This window comes from Austrofundulus limnaeus, unplaced genomic scaffold (assembly GCF_001266775.1).
Source record: "Austrofundulus limnaeus strain Quisiro unplaced genomic scaffold, Austrofundulus_limnaeus-1.0 Scaffold41, whole genome shotgun sequence".
Classification (NCBI taxonomy): domain Eukaryota; kingdom Metazoa; phylum Chordata; class Actinopteri; order Cyprinodontiformes; family Rivulidae; genus Austrofundulus; species Austrofundulus limnaeus.
The window spans coordinates 1216745-1229185 of record NW_013952443.1 but is presented as its reverse complement, the minus strand read 5'-3'; the positions used below and the strand labels follow the sequence as shown (position 1 = coordinate 1229185).

At 39.3% G+C, this 12441-nt stretch overlaps 1 protein-coding gene across 3 annotated transcripts in view; it reads left to right on the top strand.

The window, feature by feature from the left end:
- The first annotated feature begins 262 nt into the window (after positions 1-262).
- Positions 263-12441, top strand: part of tdrd5 (tudor domain containing 5) — a 17410-nt gene continuing 5231 nt past the window's right edge. For 2 of the 3 annotated variants that reach the window (XM_014007303.1, XM_014007301.1), the window contains exons 1-14: positions 263-690; positions 1155-1398; positions 1628-1836; positions 2036-2324; positions 2401-2570; positions 2747-2830; positions 4583-4639; positions 5005-5167; positions 5467-5624; positions 6381-6595; positions 6709-6918; positions 7005-7071; positions 7155-7355; positions 10820-10942. In XM_014007303.1, coding sequence (XP_013862757.1) covers positions 1170-1398; positions 1628-1836; positions 2036-2324; positions 2401-2570; positions 2747-2830; positions 4583-4639; positions 5005-5167; positions 5467-5624; positions 6381-6595; positions 6709-6918; positions 7005-7071; positions 7155-7355; positions 10820-10942 — 2175 coding nt within the window. In that variant the 5' untranslated portion in view covers positions 263-690; positions 1155-1169. The remainder of the gene's footprint in view (positions 691-1154; positions 1399-1627; positions 1837-2035; positions 2325-2400; positions 2571-2746; positions 2831-4582; positions 4640-5004; positions 5168-5466; positions 5625-6380; positions 6596-6708; positions 6919-7004; positions 7072-7154; positions 7356-10819; positions 10943-12441) is intronic. The other variant, XM_014007302.1, reaches the window with a different exon arrangement.

Here is a 12441-nt window from a genome sequence, read left to right as displayed (position 1 = left end):
TATATATATGTGTGTGTGTGTGTGTGACAAAATATGCATTGTATTTTTTGTTAATATGTATAAATATATAATTATATAATAAATATCTAATTATATTTATATATTTTTAACCATTGTTGACTGAGGTGGCCAATTGGTTGCCTTCACTCCGCCCCTGCGTGCCTCGCTGATTAACATAAACAAACGCTTCCAACGCGCACGAGTGAATGGTTAACGAGAAGGAAAAAGGTGCGCTTGATTTATTCATTTTGTCCTACCGAATATTGTTGGTTAAGCGCGTTAAGACGTTCCCGTTAGTTTTCAAACAGCTAGTTGAAAAAAGTTACTGGAATTTACCAGATGCTTTGAAAAAAAGTGACTTCTTCATTTTTTTCATTCAAATCTCGGTTTTTTATTTTTATTTTTATTTTTTTACCCCCCTTCTGTTTCTGTTTTACACCTGCTGCAGTTGAACAACGTGGTGGCATGGCGGTCAGCTAGCGTCAATCAGGTGWAGAGAAAGCTGCAGACATCGTGGAAAGATCCGGAAAACATAAGGGATAACTCCTTAAATCTTCATTTTTGCTTTCAGGATCATAACCGGGTAAAGAAAACAAAACGTTTTTGTTAAGCTATTTTTTTTTCAAATAAGCAGCTGACGATTTTTTTCCTCTGAAAAGACGGAGGTAACTAGCATCTACTAGCTTACCAGTAAGTAGATGTTTTTATTGTTTTTACAGTAATTATTATTGCTAACGCGCTAAAAGAATAGAATAAGTCAAGTAAATCGTGTTCAAAGTTGTAAAAAAAAAGTGAAATGTAATGCTTTCATTGCTTTCTATTTAGCTTTTAATGAGAAACTTAACATATAAACAAAAGTGTTTTTTGTTCTCCAGGATCATTACTGGATTTAGAATTTTTTTATTTGGACTTTTTTTTCCAATCATCTTTTCATTTTTATATAGCTTAAAAATGGGTTTCTTGCTACATTGTTATGTGTTGACACAATACAGGTTCATGCTTTGATTTTAGGAGCCTTTTCATTCCTGAAAGACGAACACAAAATTTTAATTCAGTTGAATTTTTTGACAGTTTAAAGGACAGGGTACAAAACATTTAACATTTTTGTTTTGTTTGTTTGTTTGTTTGTTTGTTTGTTTTTTTGTTTGTTTCAGACCCAAGCAGGCAAGATGAGCCAGGAAGACATTTTGGCAAAGCTGAAGAAGGATGTTTGCTCTCTACTCTTATCCTCCAAGTTGGGTTTGGATCCTGAGCAGCTCCGGCAGGATTATTTCAACATGTTGGGTCATCCGATGCCCCTCAAAGTCTTGGGCTTCAGGAACATTATGGACATGGTTAAGGAGATGCCCGACGTAGTTTCTGTTCACTACGGGCCAGATGGAAGTCCATGCTTGAGAGGTAGTGTGTCCTGCTCACCTTTAAAGAAATAACTGAAGAAAAAGTATCAGAAGCAACGTGCCTCTTCTTACTAGTTCAGCATCTTTTTGCGTTTACTCCCCTCTAAATGACTAAATTCAACTCCAACTGCAGACTGCTTGTAATAATTGACATTCTTCGTTCATGTCAGGGATTTAATTTTTTGATTCTTACTGTTTAACAGTGTTTTAATGTTTCACCTCCTTAACAGCCGTGAGCAACGAGAAAACCCGAAACATCGAAGAGCTAGTGGCCAAGCAGCGGGTGTCTAAGGCTGACCGGATAAAGAAGCAGCGTTTTAAGCATTTCTCTCCTCGTTACTGTTATGGGTTCACCCCTGTGATCATCCCTCGAAGAGGTCACGCTCCTCCAGCCCTCCCTGCGCATCTGAGGATGCAGCTGCGCCTGATGCTCTGCCAGGTATGACTCAAAACCAACAGATTAAATTTACTGTTATGTACATTTATGAGTTTTGACTGCTACGGATGAATTTACTCGCCTTTAAGCCCACTGGAGGTCTTCAAGCTGTTTAAATTCTTATTTTTATGTATTTGAAACAAGGAAATTAAGAACAAAAGGACGTTATACATTAGTGGTAATTTTGCTACTCTTCTCTCAGGGTCCAGTTAGGTTAGCCGACCTAGAGCTCTGTTACTTGCGCTCCTTTGGCTACCCCCTGCGGGTCCACGACTATGGATTTTACTCTACTGTGGAGATGCTGGTAGCAGCAAGTGACATGATTCTAATCCAGCAAAGCAGGCTGGGCTCACTTCTGGCACTGAGAGAACATATGATGCCGAGGCCGTTGATCAGACCAGCCAACCTAATAAGGAAGACTGAACCGATGAAACCAGCTTTCCTTCCCACAAACAGCCAGGTTTCCAGCTCTGAGCCAACAAAACGTTCAGGTTTGTGAAATTACGTGGCGCTGCATTCAGTTATAGTTGTTTTATTGCACTTTTTTAACTTATATGTCTTGTTTAGGTGAAGTTCTAGTGAAAGAGAGTCCTGTGATTCAGCCTTCTGAGACGAGTCTGAACCCTGTTCAACAAGAGCCAAATGTCAGTAGCAAGCTAGAAACACACGAGAAGTTCCATGAAACCAAACCAGTGGCCTGCCAAGAGGATGAGCACCTTGAGAAACTCATACACAAGGTCTGTTCTCATTTAAATTAAATTTTAACTAATGCACCTGAAATAGTAGTTTACCTGGTGTATAGAACTGGTTAAGTTGTTTTTTTAACACTCAGAATGCCATAAAACTGGARTCAACAGCTGTAAGCGCCTGAATTTCCTTAGTCTATTTGATCCTTTTCCTGCTTTCGTGTCAGCTTGAGGAGGAGCTTCGTCAACAGATCCTGGAGAACGGTGTTGCTGGCACCATTAATCCCGAGCTGAAGGACAAGCTGCGAAAGGTCAGGCCTCACACTAGTTCCTGAGCATATTTCCCGGGGCTTTTTTCAGTCATTCAAGCGCAGCGACAAGCAGCAGCAGGTTTTTGGCACGTAGACTGTAACGTCTGTCTCCCAGGTGCACCTGCTATTACAGTTCATTTATAAACAGCAGCACAAGCTGCAAATGAGTCATGGTGAAGTGGAGTATAATAAATCAGGTGCTGTAATTTATTTAGCTTCCTCTCGGTTTGTCACATCTGCCTGTTGAACCAAAACTATGACAAAAGCAGCTTAACGAACAGGGAACCACTTAGACAAGAAATAATTTTTAAAACATGAATATATACAATCTGAAAAATGCAGATTAGATTTTGTTAATAAATACTTCTCAAAGATGATGAAAGTGCATGTAAATATGTTGACAAGCATGAACAAATCAATACTGCCATATTAAATATTTATTTATCTGATTAGGACAATGCACATTAATCAACGTTACAATTCATGGCAGTGTAAATATGCAGGAATCAGCACAATAAGCTAAATTTCATCCTACGTCCTAGACAAGTAAGCACAAAAACCAACACCTCACTATTCAATTGGCAGGACAAAAAACAGTGCAAGAAAAAAAAACATTTAAAAGGAAATAACAGATAAAAAGAAGATAAGACTTATAGTTTTCACTGTTTCTGATATATGCTGGTAGCAGGGTTCCCACGGGTCCTTGAAATCCTTGAAAGTTTGTGAATTTGAAAAAAATGATTTCAAGGCCCTGGAAAGCTTGTGAAAACAGCCAAAAATTACACTTGTCCTTGAAAGTCCTTGAATGTTTTTTAGGTATTGAAATTCTCTATTCCAATCACTGATTTTCATCATCTTTTAAAAAAATTAATCATAAAAAAACAAAAAAAAACTTACATTTAAATTTAATTTAAACTTTAAAATTTAAATTTAAAATTTAATTTAAGTTTTAATTTAACCGAATTTACCCAATTTCCCTCTGGGATCAACAAAGTATTTTTGAATTGAATTTGAATTTGTTGCGGAGGATAACTCGGAGGCGCACGGTGCGCAGCGCTGCGGCTTCTGAATAAATGAAAATGATTTAACACAGTTGTTTATACTTTTAGCAGCTCTTTTTATTCCACAGCTGACCTGCTAAAAATGACAGATTTTCTTTTCTGGATCTCTGACAGACGGACTTCAATCTCTGAACTTAAAGTTCTTTTTAGATTTCGCTGTAATTTTCATGAATGAATGGACACTTCCTTGTATCTGAGGCAGGAAACACAGCCTTATATGGTGTTTTTGGGGTGGTAATTATGGTAATCTCCTCTCCCGTGCACGAGCAGCTGGATAGGACAGGTGGAAATTACGCAGCTCATTTACACACTTTTCCTGAAGATAGAAGAGTTTGTTGAATCTGAAGTGACATGTTCGTACGAACCCTTTGTACGAACAAAAGTAAGAGAAATTTAGGAGAAGAATACGAACATGTTCTTGCATGAGGCCCAATGTTTCTGACTCAACAACTTCTATGTTGTTCAGTTTTTCATTGAATTTACATGATATTAAACCTGTTTACTGGTAACATTCTGTGGTAGCAGTAGGTAATTGCCATTGTGCATGGTTCTTTAATTTGAGGAAATTGGTACTGGAAAGTCCTTGAAAGGTCCTTGAATTTGACGTTGACCAAGGTGTGGGAACCCTGTGGTAGTTTGTTCCATGAACGTGTGCCTCTGGAATTCTAACGATGTCTGCGATGCTCTGCAGGTCGTCGGTCAGTCGAGTGATGGATTATCAGTTCATGATCTTCCTACGGAGTATAAGGTAAAGAAAAAGACATTCGCCTGCTGCTCACGTGAAAATTTAAGACAAAACATCGACACGTAGGAACTAGTCCTTGTGTTTTTACAGCTGCAGAAGTGTTGTTACTTTCTCAATCGTTCTGGTAAAAGTTGTGAATTTTAGATGCAAGTTGTACACAGATGTAGAAATGAACCCTCACTCCTGCTGGACTAGCTGTCCTGTTCATTTACTTTGTCCTGAACCAGATTTGTTTCAAGTAAAAAGCTGTATGTTTAGTAGATGTAAACCTAGACTGTTTTGCTCATCAGTGGATCTAAAGTCATTCTGACTAAAAGAGACACAACGGCGAATCTTCCTGAATTGTGTGGTGTCACCCTCCCCTTCAGAAACTCTTTGGAGAGGACTTGCCTTACTCTGAGAGCGGTTTTGTCAGCGTCACTGAGCTCATTGATGCCCTGAGTGACATGTTCCACCTGGAGGCAGCAGAGGGCGACAGTGGACACGACTGGATAATAAGGAACAAACAGGACTGTGATGTCAGACACTCAGGTGTGTAGACACGCACTTTTAACCAAACCTATTTAAATTAGGCTTCATGATCAGGATTAGCTGCCATCTTATTAAAATCTTTCAGTATTTGCTATTTTGCATGTTTAAATATTTTTCAAATGTCTAGAACTGACAAAAGAAGGCCTTTATTTTTTTGTTGTATAAAGATCAAAGGCGCTTATTAACTCTGCACAGTAGAATTATAAAAGGTTTCTCAGGCATTATGTGGCAAAGCGTTTAAGTTTAATATCTTTACCCTAAGCAGGAAGAACAGTTTTATTTTATTTTATTTTTTTCAGATACAAAAGAAACTGCAGCCAGTAACGACGATGGAAAGATGCCAGCTAAGAACTCTTACTTCAGCTCTGACGTGTCTCCTTGGGAAGGCAAACAGGGAGGAACTGATGGTGACGAAGGGGAGATGGAGACCACCATCACTTGTAGAACCCAAGAAATGGTTAGAAACCCTCCAACTATAAGCAATACGTGTGGCTAAATGTCAACTGTTTAGAGCAGGGGTTCTTAACCTTTTTCACCTCGGGGCCCAAATTGTTGAACATAAAGAGACGAGGCCCAGTCAGACATTAACAATGTACGGATCAAAGTGATAATTATTAAATCTTAGTTTAATTTGTATGTCATTTGCATTATAAATAAATTAAATACACTTACAGTTTAAAAGTTAAACTCCTTTCAAATAATCACAAGACATGATTATGACAAAAACAGTTTCTTATATTGTAACTGCCCATAACAATTAGTTGAACAAATGCAACGGTCAGTCAACAGACCACTCAGGCTTATCAACACAAAAACGTTTTTTTAACATAAACAATAACAAAAATAGACAATTCAATAAATAAAATTGTGGGCATACAATAAAAACATTCCAAATGTTTCAAATTTAAAAAACCTTTCATTTTGGCCTTCTACTTTTCCTTTAAAATAGGTTTACATTTTTGGCAGGTTTCTAAGGTTCTTCTGCGTTTTAAAAAAGTTGTTAAACATCTGAGTGGCGCACTACCGCTAGTGGTGAGAAAGTGTATTGCACCTTATTCAAAGTCAACGCGGTCATTTGGCCCTCTGCGGCCCAAAGTTAAAAGCTGTTGTTCTTTTGAGGCTCTCAAGGTGGTGCTCGTGGCCCACGGGTTAAGAATCTCTGGTTTAGAGCACCAGCTCACCATCATCACTGTTTTCATGGGTCCACCTGTAGGTGTCTGAGTTGTACACGACCGTCGAGGCTCACTGCAGATCTGTCATACCCCTGGATGCCTTGAAGAATCAGCGCCTCAGATCGCCAAAGCGCCGCGGTGCTCGGGAGCTGGTCGAAGTCTTGGTGGAGCAGGTGAAGTCGCCTGGAAGTTTCTACATCAGTTTCAGCGAGAGCAAAGAGGTGCAGGCCATGGAGAACCTGATGTTTGAGATGAGGTATCGCATGAGTCCATGACAACTTTAACGTTGTTGACGAAATATGATCTCCTTTTTTTTGTGCTTGTTCAGGTCGATCTGGTTATATTCTGTTTCCTGCTTTTGTCTTACAGACGATGTTACACCTGTCCTGAGGTGTCAAAGTGGTACCGCCTCCCTCAGCCGTATATCAGAGTGGGTCAGGTCTGCTGCGTTTCACCTGAAGGGATGTGGTTCTATCGAGTGGTGATCCACAGGATTCTAAACCCCACTCAGGTTGAGGTGTACTACGCTGACTTTGGAGATATCACAGTAGTCCAGAGCGACAGCCTCAAGTTTCTCAAGTAGGGGCCTGACAACCTCCATTATTAAACGGCACCATTACAGGTCTTTTTATTTATTTTTTATTATTATATTATTGTTTCTGCAGGTCAAGCTATTCGATTCTTCCAGCACAAGCAGTTCCATCAGCACTCGCTGGAATTAAACCCACCTCTGTAAGTTTTTGGCGTCAGTACAGCCTTCCACCTGCAACTTAAATTTTTTTATGAACATGAGCGTTACGGTTGGTCACTTTCAGGTTAACTGGACTCCTGAAGCCACAGCTTCTTTTCAGAAACTGTGCTCCAATCGCACTCTAGTGGGTGCTTTGGACTGCTACGCTGCAGACGTGCTGCAGCTCTACCTGTGTGACACACACACTGACCAGGACATCTACGCACACAGCGTCCTCATAAATCAGGGCCACGGGGTTGCATGCAGCCCTGCAGCTTCTGCAGCAGTAAGTTACACTTCATCAGCAGCATGATTCTTATTATCCAGAGCAGTGGTTCCCAACCTGTTTTCCTTAAAGTCCCTTTTCTTACTTCCAAGCCAATCTGAGTAACCACCCCCCACAAAAGCCCTATACTCCACATTACAAATAACTGGAGGATAGTTATTTTTGTTTATTGCCCACKGAAATACATCGGGCTGCTGATGCCTAAAATTATATTTAGTCTTTTATAACTTTCATACAACCATAAATTTCTGAACAGAAATTTGACATTCATAGTAACAAATTATTATTATTATGGGTCAGTAAATTTTCTTGTCCTGTTATGAGAGTCAGTTTTTATTAAATGTCACTTATTTGTTGGTTCTTTAACACAATAAATTGAACATGCATATGAACATTTCTAATTACAAATTTCTGAGAGTTACTGAGATGGCGATATATTTCATTAAAATTGAGATGAGGTGTAGGATTAAATAAATGTTCACTTCTTCCTACTCCTTTTCAAACAGAAAAGTAGTGGTAAGCTTATTTTGTTTTTGGTTATCTAAACACAGGTTTTCTCATGTCCTGTTGGTTACTAAAAAAACACTGTTTAAAGTAAATAAATCACAATTAAAGCTGTGCTTAACCTAAACCAGTAAATAATACAATGTAAACCCCATTTAATTTAGTGTTTTAAAGCGTTACAGCCAATAAAATATCAATATTAATTCATATTGTGTAAGAAACAAATGTTAGCATTGTGCTAATTAGTTGCTAACATACAGTCTAAACCCCATAGAAAACCACTAACAGAAAGTTAGTCTCTCTGGAACACTCGTGTAGGATAAAACACATTTTCTCAAAAGTTCACACTAACAAATGCATATTGCAAAATCAAATATCGTACCATGTTGGGCAATGTATTTAGCTGTAAATGTAGAAGTTTTCTTTTTTCTTTTTAAAGATGTCCCTTCTGATTTCACAGAAAGTACTTCAGAACAAAAGTAAACAACCTATAGAGCCCCCTAGTGGAATGAACGTAGACAATCCAACACCCCATCTCTACCAGAGATGCATTAAATCTTTATCCCTTTGTCAAAATAAAAGAATAAGTGAATAGTTACAAGTTCTTTTGCATCAGGAAAAAAAGGAAGAAATGAGTTATACAGAGTTTCGATTATTCAAATGGACTTGTTTTGGTGAGTGATTCTTTTTTTTTTCACAACCTCTGACTGGCCAAGCACTGGTGCCCCCCAGGTTGTGAACCACTGATCCAGAGTATTAAAGGAGACCAATTATGGGTCCTAGAAATTTTATGGTATGTCTGTGGACTATCCAGACCATGATCATTCAATTTAATGCACAAAATAATTCTCAGATAATAAAATTTCCCATTTTCTAGTTCTGCCTGCTCTGACTTCTGTTCAGAAGAGCTGTTTATGTTAATGAGCTCTGTTGGTAATGCCCTCCAAAAATCTGTTGACATTAACTCCACCCTCCAAAGCCAGCGTTTACGTTAGCATGGCTAATAATAGCAGAAGCTCCGTTGTACAACCATATGAGAGACCCAGAGGCAGAGTYGTGGTGGCAGCTTCTTTCTTTTTCTTTTTCTCCCTCCTCTGCTCTGCCCTCACTCTGCATGCTGTTGTAGGGGTCACCTCGAGTGAAGAAACAAGATTTACTGCCTCGAAGCAGGCCTCGGGCAGGCCTGGCGAGAGGACAGGAACTCTGTCACAAACTGAACTCTATTTAGGCCATGACAGGTCATTCTAACCATGGAAGAGAACCCCTCAGTTCTCTTAATCAGATAATKGACAGAACAATCTCTTCTGTTAGTAATTCATTTGTAGTTTAACTAATAATGTTTATGCATTTTGTTAAATCATGATAATGACTGTCACAGKAAAAGTGGAACCACTTTTCTTTTATTGTGCCTTAAAGATTAATAATGGTATAAAAAATCACAGAGAATCTGATTACAATGTTTTCCTTGTGTTTTTATGTAAATCACTGTTTTTATTTTACTGTGAACACAGTAATACAATTGTGGATTTTTCCTGAGAAAATCTTTCATTTATCTGAATTAACAGAAGGTTCAGAACTGATTATAATACAGAAATGTTAATTAATCATCATAAATGTTTTGCAGTGATTTCTCTTAGAGTCTATCAGAAGAAAGCTGAAAAGAGGTTATTGTATCATGTGTTGAACAACCACAGAATTTTAACCTTTGGCTGGCGCCGCTGGCAAATCTTTATCTTTCTTTCTCTGACTCATCTCTAAGCCTGAGGGCGGAACCAAAGTTCGTCCGTTTCTTTTACTAACCCGGACGGCTTTGAGCGACACACTCTTCTTCCTGATTCCAACTGAGGAAGACAGCTGGGATTCTCTCCGGAGAAAAACCCAGTTTGGCTTTAAGTCTGATCCTATGAGCTAACTAGTGAGACTTAACAGCCAGGAACCCGGCACGCCAGCCGGTGGTCTCACACCGAGGCTTCAAGCCTCTAAAGTGTTTTTAACTCCCGAAGGGAGATTTTATTTTGGAAAGAGGAACCGGATACGGCGTGAATTTTTCTGGCTTGGACTGAAACAGACAAAAGTTACCTGAAAAACACCAACTCGCCAATGACCAGTAAGTGAGCCGACATCAGTTCCCTGACTAGTCGGAGGTGAACCAGCTCCTACCCCGAGGGTGCCTTAAGAAGTCATCACCAGGTAAAAGCTGATGTGTTCGGAGTGACGTGTCATGTGGAATCTGAGCTTAGAAAAGACGTGCAGTTCTGGTTGACCCACACTTTGATAAAAGTAAAAGTAGTAGTAWKWWCTTACTTTCCTCCTTTCCTTGTTCTTAATTTGCCAAAACTTAAGCTAAAAGTGCCCGTAAAATTGCTAGCCGTTACCAGAGCAGGGAACAGCAGCAGTCAAAATACATCAGAAACTCGAACAAATAGGCTTTAACAAGGCTTTAATAAGCTAAACAATAGAGGTACATGAGAAAACGTGTTCATAACGAACGAAAAAAAAAATTAAATGGTGTCTGTGCCGCTCTCTGGTCCAACGCTCTACCCATTGCCCTATTGGAGGCTTGTTGTGAAATGAGCTGCACATGGCACAACAACACGGTGACAGCTTTTTATATTGAGGAGGTGGAGTCTCACCCGGGGGTTGCTAGGTAAGGGGCTGAACGCAGGTTCTGGTGGGTTGTCGTACGGCTTGTGACATCACAAAATAATGGAAGTATAAAACTGGTCGTTAATATACATTAAAAATACATTTATTTACAGTAAATATGCCCCTGGGTGCATTTTTTTGGTCCTAGGACTGTTTTTTAAGAAGTACATACCCAAAGTTGAGTAAAAAAAACCTTKAAAAAGTGAATTTTGCATAATAGGTCCCCTTTAAATCAGTGCGTTAGAGTGATAGTGATAATAGATGTTATTTACTAATACATTTAGGCTGAACAGGTCATGTTTCCTTTTTCTCAGCTGTGTGTTCAGGTCACACCAGTGAGCCTTTATTTCGGAGAGGATTTGGCTGACCTGCCAGAAGTAGACGAGAAGCTGATTTTGCCACTCGACTTTTCTGAACCGTCCAAGGAAAGCGCACTGGTAACACACATTATCAAGAATAATTTTTTTTGTTTTTGCAGAGGGGAGCTGTGATTTCAAGGTATAGATCACAAAATGTGCAAATGATGCAAAACAAGGCAACACATTTGTACAAAATATACTCAGCTAAGCTTGATAGCTTATTTTTTTTGTTTTTTGTTTGAGTGCATTCTTTCTTTTTGTTTGTTCCCCCCCCCCCCTTTTCCATTTTCAAACCCAGAGTGTAGCTGTGAAGCTTTTGTTCACAGCTCTTATCTTTGCAGCCATACAGTTAGCACTACTACCCCAATGCACAGACACATACTGTCTATGTACACACTTGAAAAAAACACACACATCATCACGCTGAAGAGGGAGTTGCTGCCCATTGCTGTCTAATGTATAGTCTGTTAGAAGGTCACAGCTGGATGTTGGTCTGTTAATAACATGACAGCCAGCCGCTGAGCTGTTAAATAGATGCTGGTTTGTGAGATTGTCTCCATCTCATGTTGAGAGGTTCGTCTTTTACATGAAACATACAGGAAAAGGACATTTTACATTGTTACTGTGACACTGAAAACAAACCAGTCTTAATTTATTGTGTAATTTATTTTCACATTGATTAAATGTTGAGAGCAAATTTATCTCATAAAACTTACTTTTACAAGAAACAAAGCAGACTGAATGAAGTAATGCAAGAAACAAGCTGACAAGGGGAAAATACTATTTAGGAAACATGAAATTATTTAAAAGTTGACTTAAATGTTTTTGCTGGAGAGTGTTAGTGAGGTTTAGCACAAAGACAGTAAGTCTAATGCAGACATCAGTGGGATTTACTGCTTTGGAAGGATGTAACTGTGTCCATGGAAGGAGATGAAAACCTGCAACTGTTTACAAGAGATTAAAGGGGCTGTATCATGTAAAATGAACTTTTTTGAGTGTTATGTCATGTTATAATGTTATCCTTTCATCAAAAACATGCCCAGAGTCTTGCTTTGACTCATTCATGGATGTTTGAGAAATCCTGTAGTGTCCTGAGGCAGCCAGGCAGGAGAACAAAAATGACGGGTTGGGACTAGAACCGCCTTTGGTACCAGCTCCTCCTCTGGGCTGTGTCTCCGACCCGAGCTTCCTCATCACAGAGCACACCTCCCCCACCCCCCATGGCCCGCCCCGCCACTCCGGCAGCAACAACTAGCAAACGCTCGGTGAAAACCATGTCTGCTGAGCTCCCAATACTACTTCTCAGTGCAGCCAAGGAAACTAAACCGAGCTTCCTCATCAACCCCTCATCAGTCTTACCAGCTTTAGAAAACGTACTTTCCGGTCCGACAGTAAGGTTCATATGTATCCAGAGATGCAATATTCCAAAACCGATCTTGTTGCTGCTTTTTTAAATTATCATTACAACTAGGAATGTGCGAAATGGCAAAAAATTCATAGCACGATATACATTATGAGTGGCGGTAACGACATATATCATGACATAAAACTTAAAATAGTGTGTATATGTATATATA